The sequence below is a fragment of the Urocitellus parryii genome, chromosome 9 (genome assembly GCF_045843805.1).
Source record: "Urocitellus parryii isolate mUroPar1 chromosome 9, mUroPar1.hap1, whole genome shotgun sequence".
NCBI lineage: Eukaryota > Metazoa > Chordata > Mammalia > Rodentia > Sciuridae > Urocitellus > Urocitellus parryii.
Window position 1 is genome coordinate 101,689,949 of NC_135539.1, and position 16,727 is coordinate 101,706,675.

A 16,727-nucleotide genomic window follows, 5' to 3' on the forward strand; every position below is an offset into this window, starting at 1 on the left:
TCTCTCAATTTTAGACATTACTGTAGTCATAAATTTTCCAAAAATGGCTCACCATACTTCTTTATTAATTTTTTTACCATTATGTTTGTTTATTACTCAAATAAAATACTTTAGAGTAAAATGCAAAGTGAGCCCTTTGGTTAATGATCATAGATTAATGTGGTCAGCTCTAATTTTTTGAAAATCTTGGATACATCACTGCACATATTATTTTTATTCACACGTTAACATTCAAACCAGAAACTCTGTTAAGTCATTACTGAAACTGTAATTGAAAATGACTGAATAATGTAAAAAATTGATCAGAAGCAAAACAGTGATTAAAAATAATAAAAGATTGCATAAATTTATATATCTTTATCTTATATCTTTAAACTGTTTATAGGTTAAATATTATTTTCACAAATAACATGATACAATATTTTGTTCTGCCATAGTTTTTTAAGTGCATAATAGAATGTATATACTTATATATGCAGGTACAAATATCTCTAGCTTTATAATGAAAATTTATATAAATTTATATTTTCTAGAAGCGTACCAACCTTAAGAAGAGTAAATAAGGGTAGTCAGTGAGAGAAAATAATAATTTCAGTTTTAATTTTTCTGATTGAGAGGAAGAATAAGAAAGAGAGAGAGAAAGAGAAACACTTAACTGAATATTTGATTATAGAAGGCCATCCTCATAAGCAAACTATTTTCCCTCAATTACACCTAATTATTTAATTGTTTACATTTACTAATGAAATGAAACAACACAAAACAAACAAATGTAAGGGGTGGTTTTTCAGCAAGTGCATAATCATCAATCAGCACATACAGAAAGATTCTTAAAATTATATGAAGCTGGTCTGCTTAAATAGAAAGGCATATTTTATCCCAATCAATGCATAAAAGTAAAATTATCCATAACTGAGGCATGTTTCTCTGCTGTACAGTTCAGCTGTAATGATCCCCACACACTGCACTTGCACATCAATTATGATAATCATAATCACGGTCGTTAAGCTGAATGTTCATTATTATCAGGATGCTGGTGACAGCAGATTCAATCACTGGGTGCAATGGGCAAGCAGTCACAGTCCCACCCAAGTTTCTGCAGACAACGATGTGCCACATTAAATCTATGATGTGTTCCACATCCCACTCCATTCCAAAAGCTGTAGACAGTAAAGGTCAACTTTATGTTCTGTGCAATATGCTTAGGTTCTCTAAATTAATTCTTTGGAGTACTGGATATTTTTATGCTTTGTAGCTTATAAAATCCTGTTTAGGACCAAAAATGCATGTGAAAATAAGGGAAAAGGCCTGCTCCACTGTTGTAATTCACCTATAATAGGCATATGAGGAAAGGCACTATCAACATGAGCCATCTTAAAATAGTCTCTTCCTGAATTTTGCAAACAAGGAAAAACATGAAATGGTTCCATTAAAATCAGACGTTGAAAATGCATATGGAAACTCATTCCAATTCAGATAAAGGCCTAAGACTATCATTTCTGCTTCAGTAAATATGAACATATGTGAACGTTTTGACAACCAAAAGAATGTTTTTAGTACACTGAATTTTACTGTACAACTCCTTTAGACTTATCCAAATTGATTAAATTAATAGTGACTAACTGGTAGGCTCTCCTTATTTAATTTCACATCTATTTTAAATACCGAATTTACAAATACAAAGTATTTACCCAAACTTAAAAGTTTGAACATTTAAAAACACAACCTTAGAGTCTAAATTTAATTTGGGACAGTTTATAAGTAGACCAGAGAAATACAAGTAAATTATATTATATATATTATTTTATTACTTATTTCCACTTTTTAGAAAAATTGTGTATATGCTATTTTTATTATTGATTATTTTCATACATTCAGAGAGAAATTAGTATTATCTCCTCTCAATGGGCTGACTTAGTGATTTCTTTGATCAATAGCATTAAAAATAAAACAAAAATAAATGATACTATATATTAGTTGATATAATGTGAATGTGGTTAGAAAAAGAACATTAAATATTTTATTTTCTGGCAATTGATACCCTTCAACACAATTAGTTAGCAAATAATTTGGAAACTATAACTTCCATGTTTAAGGATGATAAAAGACAAAGTAAATTATTCATATAGGCAATCTTAAAACTTAATGGATAGGTTGGAGAATTCAACTAAATCTATGTACATTTAAATGTGTATGAATACTCTATATAATTCAATGTCAGTCCTTTCTTTCTTCAACATTTCAAAACTAATAGCTCTAGTTTCTCTAAGACTATCTTTTATCCACTAATAGTAAGTTTTGCCATCTAATTTTCCAAATAAAAAAAAGTTTTAAAAAAGCAAGTAAAAATAAGCCTACTTTTGGCAACCTATTGGCTGGAAGTCTCAAGTCATCTAAGAGCAAATTAGAATAAAATATTTTTTTTAAATTCTAAGATTTTACATATAACATAAATGGACTATTTCTATATTATGTGGAGGTTAACTTTAGCCCCACAAAGGACTAATTTGTTTATTTAATATGGTTATTTGAAGACATAAGATGGAAGATGGGAAGTAAAAATAAAGGGATGGAAGAAAGAAGGAAGGACAAAGGAAGGTAAGAAAGGAGGCAGGAAGTAGACTCAAATTTACTATTTTCTATACAGTTTTGTGTAGAGTTTGGGCCAATGTTTTACTAATATTTAAAGAATCCGTGTACTTTTCTTTCAAGGAATACGAGAACAATTATTTAGAGTTAATTTTTGGTATACAGAAATACCCAGATTCCTCCAAAATAACAAAATAAATTATTTGTTCTTTTAGTGAGTGTCTAAAAGTTTCTTTATATTCATTAATTGACTTCTTCTGTGCAATATATTCTTGGAATACATAACAAGGTATAAAGTGAATCTATTGCAGAAAAACAAAAGGAAGTACTGTTATTTAAGGAAACAAACCTTTTGCACAAGAATATTTCTTACTTTAATGTTCTAAGATAAGTCATTTATATTTTAAGAGAAGGCCTAGTTCCTTAAATTAAATATAATGGTGAGGAGACATAAAAGCAAAAATGTTTATTTCAAATAGAAAATGAGATATAGATCATTTTATTCATATTCAAAATATGAAATTAAGTAGTTAAAATATTGAATAATAGTAGTCATGGTGGGCATCCTTTTCATGTTCCAATGGCTTAGATCATATTTAAATGAGACAGTGGGCACTGGCATGTTTTAAACCTCTTAGAATTATTAGGATGGAAAGTATTACTTGGCATGTAAGAAGACATCTGTTTTTTTCTGGGAGTAGGGGCAGATATGGAATGCTATGTACTGAATTGTGTCTCCTTGAAATTTATGTTTTTGGGGCTGGGGATGTGGCTCAAGCGGTAGCGCGCTCGCCTGGCCCTGGGTTCGATCCTCAGCACCATATACAAATGAAGATGTTGTGTCCGCCGAAAACTAAAAAATAAATATTAAAATTTTCTCTCTCTCTCTCTTAAAAAAAAAAGAAATTTATGTTTTGAAGCCCTAACCCCTAATATAACTATATTAGCAATAGTGTCTTTCAGGAGGTGATTAAGTCATGAAGGTAGGATCACGATCTGATGAGATTTAAACACCTATATAGAGACTGCTTTCTCTTTGACTATAAAGAAGAGCAATGTGACCACACAGGAAAATGACAGCTGCCTATAATCCAGGAAAAGAAGCCTCACCAGAAATTGACTATATTGGTACTCTGATCTCAGACTTCCAGCCTCTAGGTTTGTAAGAAAATAAATGTCTGTTGTTAAGTCAAACAGCCAATGATACTTCTTTATTGCAGCCTGGGTACAAAAATACCAGTCATACATATGCATATAATGTGTTGGCACACAGAAATATATGTATGTTAAATGTACGGAATACATTATATTATATATGTATATCACACAACTTTCTCTCTTCTATCCATATACATACACACAGAGACTAAGAACAAGCTCTATGCCCTAGATTTAACTCCTTTCTGTGACTTCACTTTCAAGCCCTGATCCTGATCATATGTCAAAGCCAGCATTCCATGTCACTGATCATAGGGCATACGATCATAAAACATACAAGAACACAATATTGAAAAATAATTTAAATATCTTGTGACTTAAGTCAGCTGTACCATCTTTATAAAACACAGCTATAAATAATTTTGTAAACATGAAGGTCTTAATTATAATGAAAATATTTATATTTTCTCTGGGTAATGTGAATTTTTACTCTTTTAAAAGGTACACTATTTTTTAATGTTTTATTGACTCACCTTGTCACAGATCCATTTTCTAGGATTTTCACTTCGGAATTGTTTTAATCCATAAGAATCAGAGCCATATTTGCTTGATGAATGCATTGATGCAGTGTATTTTTCTTTTTTATGGTAAGAAGAAAATGGAAAAAACCTGAAAAAATATTGAGGAATATTCTTAAATTTATTTCTATAGATATTTGATTTAAAATATTAGGAGGAGCAGTATAATAAAAATAATTCATGCTTTGAGATCAGAATACCTGGATTCCATTTCAATCTCTACCTTTGACTATTAGTGTCACTGACTTCAACAAAGTAAAACTTTCCTCATGGAATTTTGTGAGTTTCAAATATAGACAATGTTAAGTAATGAATTTATCAACAATGATGCCAAATTACTCAAAATTTATCACGTAAGTAAAAACACACTTAATATTAAAATGGTAAGCTTCCCTTCAAAAGAAAGAAAGAAAGAAAGAGCCAATGAGCCAATACAGGCAATTCTCATTGAAATGTTTTCTTAAAAACTTAAATCACGGGTTGGGGATGTGGCTCAAGTGGTAGCGCACTTGCCTGGCATGTGTGGGGCGCTGGGTTCCATCTTCCCGACCACATAAAAATAAAATAAAGATGTTGTGTCCACCAAAACCTAAAAAATAAATATTAAAAAATCTGTCTCTTAAAAAAAAAACTTAAATCACCACCAAAATGGGGATATTTTTTGGTAAAGATGATGAATAATGGGGCTTTTGAGTCAGCCAGACATACTCATATATTACCTCTGCCTTTGCTACCTGTGTACCCTTATTGTTTCTTGACCTCTATGGAATCTTTACTTCCATATAATGTTGTTATGAGGGATGAACAACTTAATATATATAAAACATTAAACGTGGAGGCTGAAAAGAACAAGAGTCCAAGAAATAATAGTGATGCTAAAAGTAGAAGTAAAAAATAGAAGTAACATGTGTATCAATTGTTATTTTTTTTAAACATCCTCTCCTTTACCTTTATTTATTTATTTATTTTTAAAGAGCGAGCGAGAATTTTTTTTTTAATATTTATTTTTCAGTACTTGGCGGACACAACATCTTTGTTGGTATGTGGTGCTGAGGATCGAACCCGGGCCACACGCATGCCAGGCGAGCGCGCTACCGCTTGAGCCACATCCCCAGCCCTGTTATTTTTATTATCATCATTATTATTACTTTTAGATATTAGTATAATCAAAATACAAGAAAAAAACAAGCTTTAAAAACCCTACAAACACTCACAGAACATCTACGATTGTGATATATTTTTTTGTGTAACCTGGACAACTGTGCAAATCCCTCCCAGAATTCACTGACATAAAAGGATTTAAAAAATCTTATAAGGAAGAGGGTAGAAGATGAGAAACAGTAGGTGAAAATAAGAAAGTTTTGGCAGGTGACAAGAAGATAGCAAATTCCTAACTGATAGAGAAAAGTTAACACTGAAAGTGCCAGAAGAGGGACATGTCCCAGAGAAATAAGGCAATGTGTCCTACAGATCCCCAGAAAAGCTTGAGAACTGAAGCTAAGTTACTGCAGAAAGTGAGAGTGAGGAAGAGATATATACAGAATATCCCCACCCCACCATTCCCCCATCCTTGTCTCTGTCCATGTATCCATAAGAAGAGTCAGTTCTCACGTGAGTTTATGAAAAAGAGTTCCCATCTCAGGCAAAGCAGATACTGTGGAAAGCCAAAGCAAAGCACAGATGGAATTACACAATTTTAATCCACAATCTACCTACTAAACCCTCCCTTGCTCATCTCTTGCATGAACTGGCAGCTGCACTTATGTGCTTCTGAAGACTGTATCAGAAGATAAAAGAACTCCCAGACACAACAGTTTAAGTCTTAGCCTACAAGGATGTCTTAATTAAAAGGTCAAATCACAGAGCAATAAAATCTCTGAGTCAAAAAGCCACTCTCTTACATTTCTTGGCTTAATTTTTAGAGTCTCCTTTTAATATAAATTTAAGAATGAATTAGTAACTGGGAAAATTAACAAGAAAGGAAGAAAAAAATCTAAACATGAGGAAACAAGAGTAAACAAAGGAGACTTAATACCAATGAAATAAGTTAAAAATTTTTAAATAAAATGAACATTTATTTTTAAAAAAAGAGGCCTGGGGTTGTGGTTCAGTGGTAGAGCACTTGCCTAGCACATGCTAGACCCTGGATTCGATCCTCAGCACCACATAAAAATAAATAAATAAAGGTATTGTGTCCAACTAGAACTAAAAAATAAATATTTTTAAAAAGAGAACAAGCTCTGGAAAATAAAATAAAATACGTAGAAAATTGTTTTGAGGAAAATATTTTAAATTTAGACTTTGAAAAATTGAAGTTAAGTGAGGTTAAATAAACCTTTATTGAGCCCTTATCATATACCAAAATTTTCATACATATCATCTCATTTAATTAACACAATTCATAATTTTTTTTTGCCACTATGCTCATGATGTCTTTGAAAGTAATACACTTAGGAAAGGACTATTATTTCATCCTTTTTTATACCTCTCTTCATATTTCTTTCTAACATTTAACACCTCTACTTAATATTTTTAATAAGAAATATTTTAACAATACTTAAAATAAGACAGATAAAAGTAATACAGAGCTTTGAACTGTACCAACTTGCAGAAGCATGGATTATATTTGCTCTTGGGAAAACAGCTCTGGGGTTAGAAATGATGGTGGAATGTGATGGATATTATTATTCAAAGTTCATGTATAAAGACACAAATTGGTGTGAATATACTTTGTATACAACTAGAGATATGAAAAATTATGCTCTATATGTGTAAATAAGAATTGTAATATATTCCACTGTTACATATAAATTAAAAAATTGCACATGGGGTGTACATCACACACAAAAATTAATGTGGCCACAATATCCCTTTTTACACAAAGGAGGTGCTCTGAGATGGCTGCTGCACGTTTTTATCACTTTTGAATTTTATTTTAATAGTACGTCTTTTTTTGGGTGTGTCTGAATGATATTTGATTCTTCAAGGGAATGGATAGCTGAGAAGACAAGGATAAAAGACTAGGTATTTCCCTGCTCGTGAATTAATTCTGCTCTCATAGACACGATGTTTCATTGAAGTAGCATGCATGTATGCATATTCTTAAGTATATGTATGTGTGTGTACATACATATGTATACATATTCAAAAAAATTTAGATATTTACAAATAATCTTTAAATAATATTTACCTTAAAGTTGAGAGAAATTTTTAATCCTCAAATAGGATTTATAATTATTTAGTAGGGCTAGGAGTATAGCTCAGCTCTAGACTGCTTGCCTAGCATGTGTAATGCCCTAGTACAATCACCAGCACCTCAAAGAAAAGTATAAATAGCTATGAAAACCCTTAAAATCACAAATCACTTTAGTTTATAATCAAATTTTAGACAACAATCAATTAATTTCAAAATGTTACTTCTGCTTTCAGTGAGTAGTTTTCAATTAGTTGAATACCATATTAGACAAGAAAACGATGGATCTGCCTATTATTTCTGTAACCTTACCAAGGAGATCTGTTATAAATTCTTAAAAACATAAAGAGCCTAGATCTTGGGAGCAAATCTTTACCCCTCACACTTCAGATAGAGCACTAATCTCTAGAGCATATAAAGATCTCATAAAACTAAGCACCAAAAAAACAAATAACTCAATCAATAAATGGGCCAAGGACTTGAACATACACTTCTCAGAAGAGGATATACAATCAATCAACAAATATATGAAAAAATGTTCATCATTGTTAGCAATTAGAGAAATGCAAATCAAAACTACTCTTAAGATTTCATCTCTCTCCAGTAAGAATGGCAGCTATTATGAAGACAAACAACAATAAGTGTTGGTGAGGATGTGAGGAAAAAAACACACTCATACACTGCTGGTGGGACTGCAAATTGGTGCAGCCAATATGGAAAGCAGTACGGAGATTTCTTGGAAAATTGGGAACAGAACCATCATTTGACCCAGCTATCCCACTCCTTGGTCTATACCCAAAGGACTTAAAAACAGCATACTCCAGGGACACAACCACATCAATGTTTATAGCAGCACAATTCACATTAGCTAAACTGTGGAATCAAACTAGATGCCCTTCAATAGATGAATGTATAAAAAAGTGAGATATATACACAATGGAATATTACTCATTAATAAAAGAGAATAAAATCATGGCATTTGCAGGTCAACGGATGGAATTAGAAAAGATAATGCTAAGTGAAGTTAGCTAATCCCAAAAAACCAAATGCCGAATGTTATCTTTGATATAAGGAGGCTGATTCATAATGGGTAGGGAGGGGGAGTGTGGGAGGAATAGATGAACTCTAGATAGAGCTGAGGGGTGGAGGGGAAGAGAGGGGGGATGGGGTTAGAAATGATGGTGGAATGTGATGGACCTTATTATCCAAAGTTCATGTATGAAGACACAAATTGGTGTGAATATACTTGTATACAACTAGAGATATGAAAAACTATATGCAATGCATTCCACTGTCATATATAAATAAAAAATTAATAAAAATGTGGATATACAGTGATCTAAACAAATAAGTCATTGCTTGAATGGGAAGTTACAGAATTGATAGAGGGCTCAAGAAGCAAAAATTAAAAAGTCAAGTAGCTTCAGGGAAAATAGGTCCAATGTAAATATACAATAAAAACCTTTATACATTGAGTATATAATATCATAATATACCTTTCTAACAAATTACACTTATTCTTTTTCCTTACAACTCTCTTTCCTTTTTTCCTTTTCATGTAGTCCTATTATAGTCATTCATAAATGTATGTTTTCTGCACAGTCCATTTATTTCATTAAAAGATCATTCAAATCTCCCAAATTATGACCCTCTATTGCCTATTGATTCAAGTCTAAATTTTCAACCTAGACTCCAGTTACTTAAGCTGCGCTTGATCTGTTCAGATTTCTTACCTTCTGTTCTATCATTGTCGTTTGCTTTTGTCCTTCTTCTCCTACCTCTATGCCTCTCCGCATGTTCTTCCTCCTGAAATGCTAATGCATGAAATACCCATCTTTCAAAACCCAGATTAAAAACTAGCCTTCCAAGGCAGGTGAATGTAACCACTCCCAACCATACTGAATTCTCCATTGTCTAAATATCTATTCATCAAACTAAATTAAGTGAAATGCAATTATATGCTCTGTACTTTGAAAAACATATGATGATGGAACATATAATGATGGAAGCTGCAGCCTATCTAAATAGAACGCACTTTGTAATAGTAGAGGATAGGAAATGAGATAACAAACACAAGTAGAATGTGGTCAGTTTTAGGGTGAATATACTTGCGAAAGGCAATAAATGCACAAAGGAAAGTTCATGTTTCTTTATGCATGCATATATATACATTTGAGGGTCTACTGGCAGGGATGTGGGAGGTGAGGCAAGGAAAAAAATTATCTTTCAGACTATTTATGCCAGAGCTTGACTATTAAAAGACAAGTAGAGTTCATCAAGGTGGGAAGCTGGTGAAGGCTTTTTAGAAAGAAGAAACATCATATACAACAATTAGAGATGAGGTGAAGCATAAAAAGGAATACAAAAGAAACAGAAAAGGGTTCAATGCAGCTATAAAATTGAGTTCTTTTGAAGAAAAAAAAAAAAGGATCAGAAAAGCCTTGGAGTAGAGATGAAGTCTCTACAGAGAACATTATAGTAATACAGATCTTTATAAATTGCCAAATATTTTTATTTTTATATAAAAATGAATTCTGATTGCCAAATGGGATTGTTATCCAAGCCACTGTAAATTCTACCTTAGGTAAATTATTTCAAAATGGATATGAATATGGAGATTCATGGATAGTAAGATACATGACTACTGTGCAAGTCTTAGACACCACCCGCATCATAGATTAGCTCCCACCTCTGAAAGATTCCAGTATAATACATGCACCAAAACTAAGCAGGATAAAGGGACACTTTAATACAAGTTAGAAATTTGGTTGCAGACTGCAATAAATTTTCCAATGAGCTGATTAAAAGCATTCAAAACAGTCTTTTTGTGTAAGCTGGAGGCAGTAGAAATAGCAAGCTACAGCAAGTTTCTCCCAAAATTTGCAGCAGAGCTTGTATAAGCCAATGCTTTCTAATGTGAGACTTGCTCCAGGATCTGCTCTCAGTGTCTTAACAGCTAGCAAAAATCAGAGACATGCTAAGAGACAGCAGAATTGCCTCTCTAGGGAAAACAGACATATTTTCTCACCGCTAGCTAATAAAAGGAAAAAGAGACCTACAAGGATTTTCCCCAGAGAGAGCAAATTCAGGGTGATATTTTACATGTCAAATCTCCTGAGAGACAAGAGAAATTTTCTAGAAAGAGGAAAGTCTCATCATTAGAACCATGGTTCCTCCTGAGACCAATCACAACAACTCTCTTCCTCTTGAAGCTGAATGGTGAAAATAGATGGAGAGAAGAAAGAATGGAAGAAAAGGGAGCCTTAGGCTTCCCCTAAAATTGGCTTCTATACCCCCAAAATGGGTACTAACTTTGGGGCCTGTATTAGATATCTAAGTGATATAGTTTGGATCTGGAATGTCTCTCAAAGGCCCATGTGTTAAAGGCTTGGTCATTAGCTTGGCACTACTGGGAGGTGTGTAATCTATAAGAGCTGGGGCCTAGTGGGAGGTTTTAGATCACTGATAATATGACCTCAGACAGTGACAATAGGACTCCACTTCCTTCTCTTTTTTTGCTACCAGCCATTAGGTGAGGGCTTTATTTCCCATATACTACCATCATAAGGAGCTGTCTCACAATAGTCCCAAAAGCAAAGGGCTGATAATGAACTAAAACCTCCCAAACCATGAGCCAAAATTAACTTTTCCTCTCAGTAAATTGACTATCTCATGTATTTTGTTATAGTAATAGAAACCTGACTAAAATAATAAGCTAAATTTAAGTATACAATAAAGTCTTGATGACTTGATTAATAGTTAATTCAATCCATCAAATGTCTTAAATAACTACAATATATGTATATATCTTAGCATATGTTCAATAAATTTTCTTAGAGGCAGATGCTCATCCAAATACTCTTTAAAATCTAATGAGAGAAAAAGACAACTACAACAATATACGGGGGAGGGTGTAACTTTATAATAGAGACAAAACAAAAGAATAGAAGAACATAGAGAGCTGAAGACAACATCTAACTTTGGCAGAAATTGGAACTGAAAATGAAATTAAAAGACTTATATGAGTAGATGCTCAGAAGTAAAAGATGTGAACATATGTAGAGTTTTGCAATTGTATAATAAACTTACAAGGAAATTAAAATAGGAAAAATGTTCTTCATAGAGTGTTTATACTGGTTCCTATCCAAACAGGCTAAGTTTCAGTAGTTTCATCTGTTCTTACTTATCGTATCTTGAGAATATCATCCTGGGGTCAGCCATGATGACCCAGTATCACATTTCTCTCTAAACTATATTACTGCACTACATGCCTTGTGATCCTAGTAATGTTAAGACAAGTCTGACATTTTCTACTTTTTATAGGGAGAGATTTCTTATTTATGAATTCTAAAACATAGGACTTTCACATCCTAAGTGGCTTTTACAGCATTCACTTTTTCAGGCAGAAAAACAGAAACAAATACTTTTCCATCTTCTTATAATGGATATAAATTTATTTAGTTTATAAGCTTCAAAACTTCTATACTTCCTAGACAAGAAAATGTAATTAGATGACAGTATAGCAAATAAAAAGAATTTTACTGCCTTAATATTTGAGTTCTGTCTAAGTAATAGTTTATTTCTAACTACCTAGAGAGTGATTGTAAAATGCTACTGCTTCTTTAGCAAGCACTAACAAGGTAATGATAGACAAAAGAATACCTCAGAAAATCAGTAGTTTTATCTTGTGTACTTCATAAAGCAGAAATTTGCCAATTATTTTTTTCCATTCTTATGATAGCTATTTTTTCTGTTCTTATGATAGCTACATGCTAAAAAAGATCACAAGCTTCATTACTGAAGATGATAAGCTATGAGCAGTCCCTCTCATATCAATCACTAACAACACAGGAGAGAAAGACACTCCCCCAAAGGGATATAGGAGTGAGTGCTGAGAGTTATCCCAGTGTCTTGCTTAACAGGTATATCTAAAATGTGTGCAAAAGAGGGAGTTATCTAATTTGGGGTAAAGAAAGAAAGTAGGGGGGAAATTCACTATAAAGTAATTAAGGGAATTTGTACATTGGTCTACAAAATTTAATGTGATAAGCAAAGACATCTAGGTTTAAGTCTAGAAAGTTGATGAACAAATTAAAAGAGAATATACAGACAAAGCAAGTTGATTTAATTCAAGAAACTAATCAAGAAACAAGAAATTTTCCTGTTATAAAAGTACACCAGCTCAAAAATTATTCTTAGACTCTAATATTTTAATCATTTTTATAATATGGAAAATAATATTTAATGTTTTGAGGGCTGACTTATAATCAGTTCATGCCTGGTCTCATTATCAGATAACTCAGATAATATTAACTAATCATAGGCTTTTTTAAAGACAAAGCATTTTGAAAGAACACATAATTGAAAACTATTTCAGTTGTATTTGAATTGGATGAGATATGTATTACATTTGTTATATGTATAATTTTAGCCTTTCTAAAAACACAAACCAACTCAGCTATTCAATTCATAGAAAAGGTCCACAAAATATTGAATATTTGTCCTTCATAATACAGAACATGTTTTAAGTTTTAGAAAAAGGTCAGTAGTTAAATAAGTCTCTTTTTAATTAATTTCAATATGAGAAATAACAAATGTTTTCACTATGTGTATTAACCACCCAAATTTCCAAGTAAACCTAACATATGGCTTATTAATACCAATAAAAAGATCTCACAAAACTCTGCTCATATATTAAGGTATTGTAGATTAGTGGAATTTGTGTTCAACAGATGAATGAAATAAATATTTATGTCATTAAACAAATAAAATGAGCAACAACATGGAATAGGAATTAGACTTCATTCATTGATGAAAATATTGTAACCATAGCTGTAAGTGTTTAATATACAGTTAAATTCTACTTAAAGTAAAATTCATAACAAAAAATTAAAACCCATTAACTATTTAAGCAACAATATTAACAGCACAAATTTCTTCCACAGGATAAAGATGGAAATGCAATATTTAAATGTCAAGAATGCGAGTGGCAAGATTATTTATGCAAATCAACAGTGATACTGTATTTTAAGCTTGCAAATTTAAATGGGAAAATATATTTTGCTTTCTCCTTATATTTTTCTTAGCTTAAAAGAAACAGATTTATCTGGATTATTATTATTGTCAATGACTCTCAAGATATCCTGCCTTATTAATTTATTTACATCTATCAATAACTTTGTTATATATTTTGTAGAGTTGACTTCATTTTTCTTTAGTTGATAGTAAAAAAGTACTTTTAAAAAATCTCTTTTAAAAGAAACAGAGCATCTCTTATTTGAACATCTCTTATCCAAAATTCTTGAGACCAGAAATGTTTCAGATTTAAGAATACATCAGACACTAGAAAGGCATTATGTCAATAAATGGAAGGGTAACTGATGTGATACAGCAATCTGTATACGGGATAAAATTGGGAGTTCATAACCCACTTGAATCAAACTGTGAAATATGATGTATTAAGAACTATGTAATGTTTTGAACGACCAACAATAAAAATAAAATAAAATAAAAATAAAAAAAGATTACTTTCAGATTTTATAATATTTAAGTATATATAGGAGACCCATGTCTAAATACAAAATTCATTTATATTTCATATATATCTTATACACATAGGGTGAAGATAATTTTATATAATATGTTCATTACATCTGTGTTTTGACTGCCAACCCACCCCACAAGGGTCAGGTTTGAACTTTTCCAATTGTGTCACATCTGTGCTCAAAATATTTCAGATTTTGTATTTTCAGATTATAGATGTTCACATTGTATTAAATTTAAATGCCCCAATTAATTAGCATTCACAGGGCTCTCTTTTATGTCACTAACAACATCAATAATATAATGTATAAGAATTATGAGCTTAGACATTTTAAGGAGGAAAATAAATCAGTGAAAAACTTCAAATTATTCTTAAGAAGGTCTGAGAATAAAATAAGCTGAAACTGACAAAAAATACTAAGGAGAACAAATTTTTTTATGTTCTTAAATCCAGAGTAGTATATTCTAAACTATGGTCTGTGAATGAGCAGATTCTTGGCTGACTAGACCATCAACTCCATGAAGCCAGAGTTCTTTGTCTATCTTGTTCACTGCTGTTTCCAATGCCTAATGTAGTGCCTGGCACATAGTAGGCATGCTATAACATTTGTTGAATGAATGAGTGAATACATTTGCAAATACTCTATCTTATATTTCCCCTCACTGACGTTCACACTGAATAAAAGTATACTTAAGATTGAGAAGCCTGTAAGTGCCACCTTTCTCTGAGAATGTAATTTCCTCAAATATATTCCACAGAAAACTCATCAGCATCTTTCAAATAAGTGTTTTAGAAGATATAGTGTGAAAAATGATGCTTATAGTAAGAAAAACAACAAAGGAAGTATTAACCTATAGTGGGACTGCTGGTGTAATGTAATAAATGTCAAAGTATGATCACAATTGAACCTGCTTGCTTTTGCTTGACTTTTTGTTCAATAAGAATGATTTTGATAGTCAGATATTTAGAATAAAACAAAACATGGTTCAAAACTCAAGAATCAAAATTCAACACATAAAAAACATGGAGCATCTATATTGTTCATCAGGTATTATTCTAAGTGATACAGTGAATAAGTCATGGGATCTTTGTTCCTGAAGAGGTATCATCTAGAACAAGGGTCTCCAACTTGTCTTTCCAGAAGGGTCAGGCAGATGATAAATGTTAGGTATTGAAAAGTCTAAGTTTTAATCAATTGCTACCATGTTACACTATGGGCTTCTTTTGTTTCCAGATCTCCTGTTGTCCTTTTTCTAATGTAAGCTAAAAATCAGTATTTTAAAAATGTTTAATTATGATTTTAATTCATTTTTGATGAATTTAATATTTATAAAATTATGGGATAAAGCCTGGGGGTGTAGCTCAGTGGTAGAGCACTTGCCTAGCTTAAGTGTAGCTCTGGATTCAATTCACGATAGCAAGACTGTGGAACCAGCCTAGATGCCCTTCAATAGATGAATGGATAAAAAAAATGTGGCATTTATATACTGTGGAGTATTACTCTGCATTAAAAAATGACAAAATCATAGAATTTGGAGGGAAATGGATGGCATTAGAGCAGATTATGCTAAGTGAAGCTAGTCAATCTTTAAAAAACAAATACCAAATGACTCCTTTGATATAAGGGGAGTAAACAAGGACAGGGTAGGGACGAAGAGCTTGAGAAGAAGATCTACATTAAACAGGGATGAGAGGTGGGAGGGAAAGGGAGTGAGAAGGGAAAGTGCATGGAAATGGAAGGCGATCCTCAGGGTTATACAAAATGTCATATAAGAGGAAAGGAGGGGTAAGACAAGATAATACAAATGGAAGAAATGATTTACAGTAGAAGGGGTAGAGAGAGAAAAGGGGAGGGGAGGGGAGGGGAGGGGAGGGGGGATAGTAGAGAATAGGACAGACAGCAGAATACATCAGACACTAGAAAGGCAATATGTCAATCAATGGAAGGGAAACTGATGTGATACAGCAATTTGTATACGGGGTAAAAGCGGGAGTTCATAATCCACGTGAATCAACCGTGTAATATGATGTATCAAGAACTATGTAATGTTATGAACGACCAATAAAAAAAAAAAAAGGAAAAAAAAAAAAAAAAAAAAGGAAGGAAAAAGGGGATCCAAATACAACACACTTGGAAGATATATGAGACTCACAAACCACCCATTTGTAACCTCTGATTTAGAATTTACAAGTGAGTACCTAGAATGCCCAGTGATTTCAACGGCCATAACAAGACAAATTGTATCTGAAATTACTGGGAAACCCTATTATATATGATCACCAAATCACCAGTAGTTATCTTTAAGAAATTGTAGATTTACTAAAGATATACCAAAACAACTTTAAAAGCAGAAGAATATAGACTGTAGAATATTGAGCTGACTAGGTCAATTCCTAGCAATATTCTAAAATGCATGCATTATTAAAATAAAACATATATGTAGGTATATATTTGATAATGGCACCATTTTTCCATTATATAGCCTCCAAGTGTGGAGAATACATATAGTAACACACACATGCACAAATATATATATTTACTGTCAACCTATAGAAATTGTATATCTGTATTTTATATAGATGGATACAGATATTTGTGTTTCCAAGCTGCCCATAATTAATATACTGTTTAATATATAAACATAAAGTAGTGTTTTAATTATTA

The 16,727-nt window shown here is 32.2% G+C and overlaps 1 protein-coding gene across 1 annotated transcript in view; it reads right to left on the minus strand.

Moving 5' to 3' along the window:
• Spata17 (spermatogenesis associated 17) overlaps positions 1 to 16,727 on the minus strand; it is a 196,881-nt gene that overhangs the window by 53,319 nt on the left and 126,835 nt on the right. Inside the window, exon 9 of the mRNA XM_026388009.2 lies at positions 4,281 to 4,416. Within this exon, the coding sequence (XP_026243794.2) occupies positions 4,281 to 4,416 (136 nt within the window). The remainder of the gene's footprint in view (positions 1 to 4,280; positions 4,417 to 16,727) is intronic.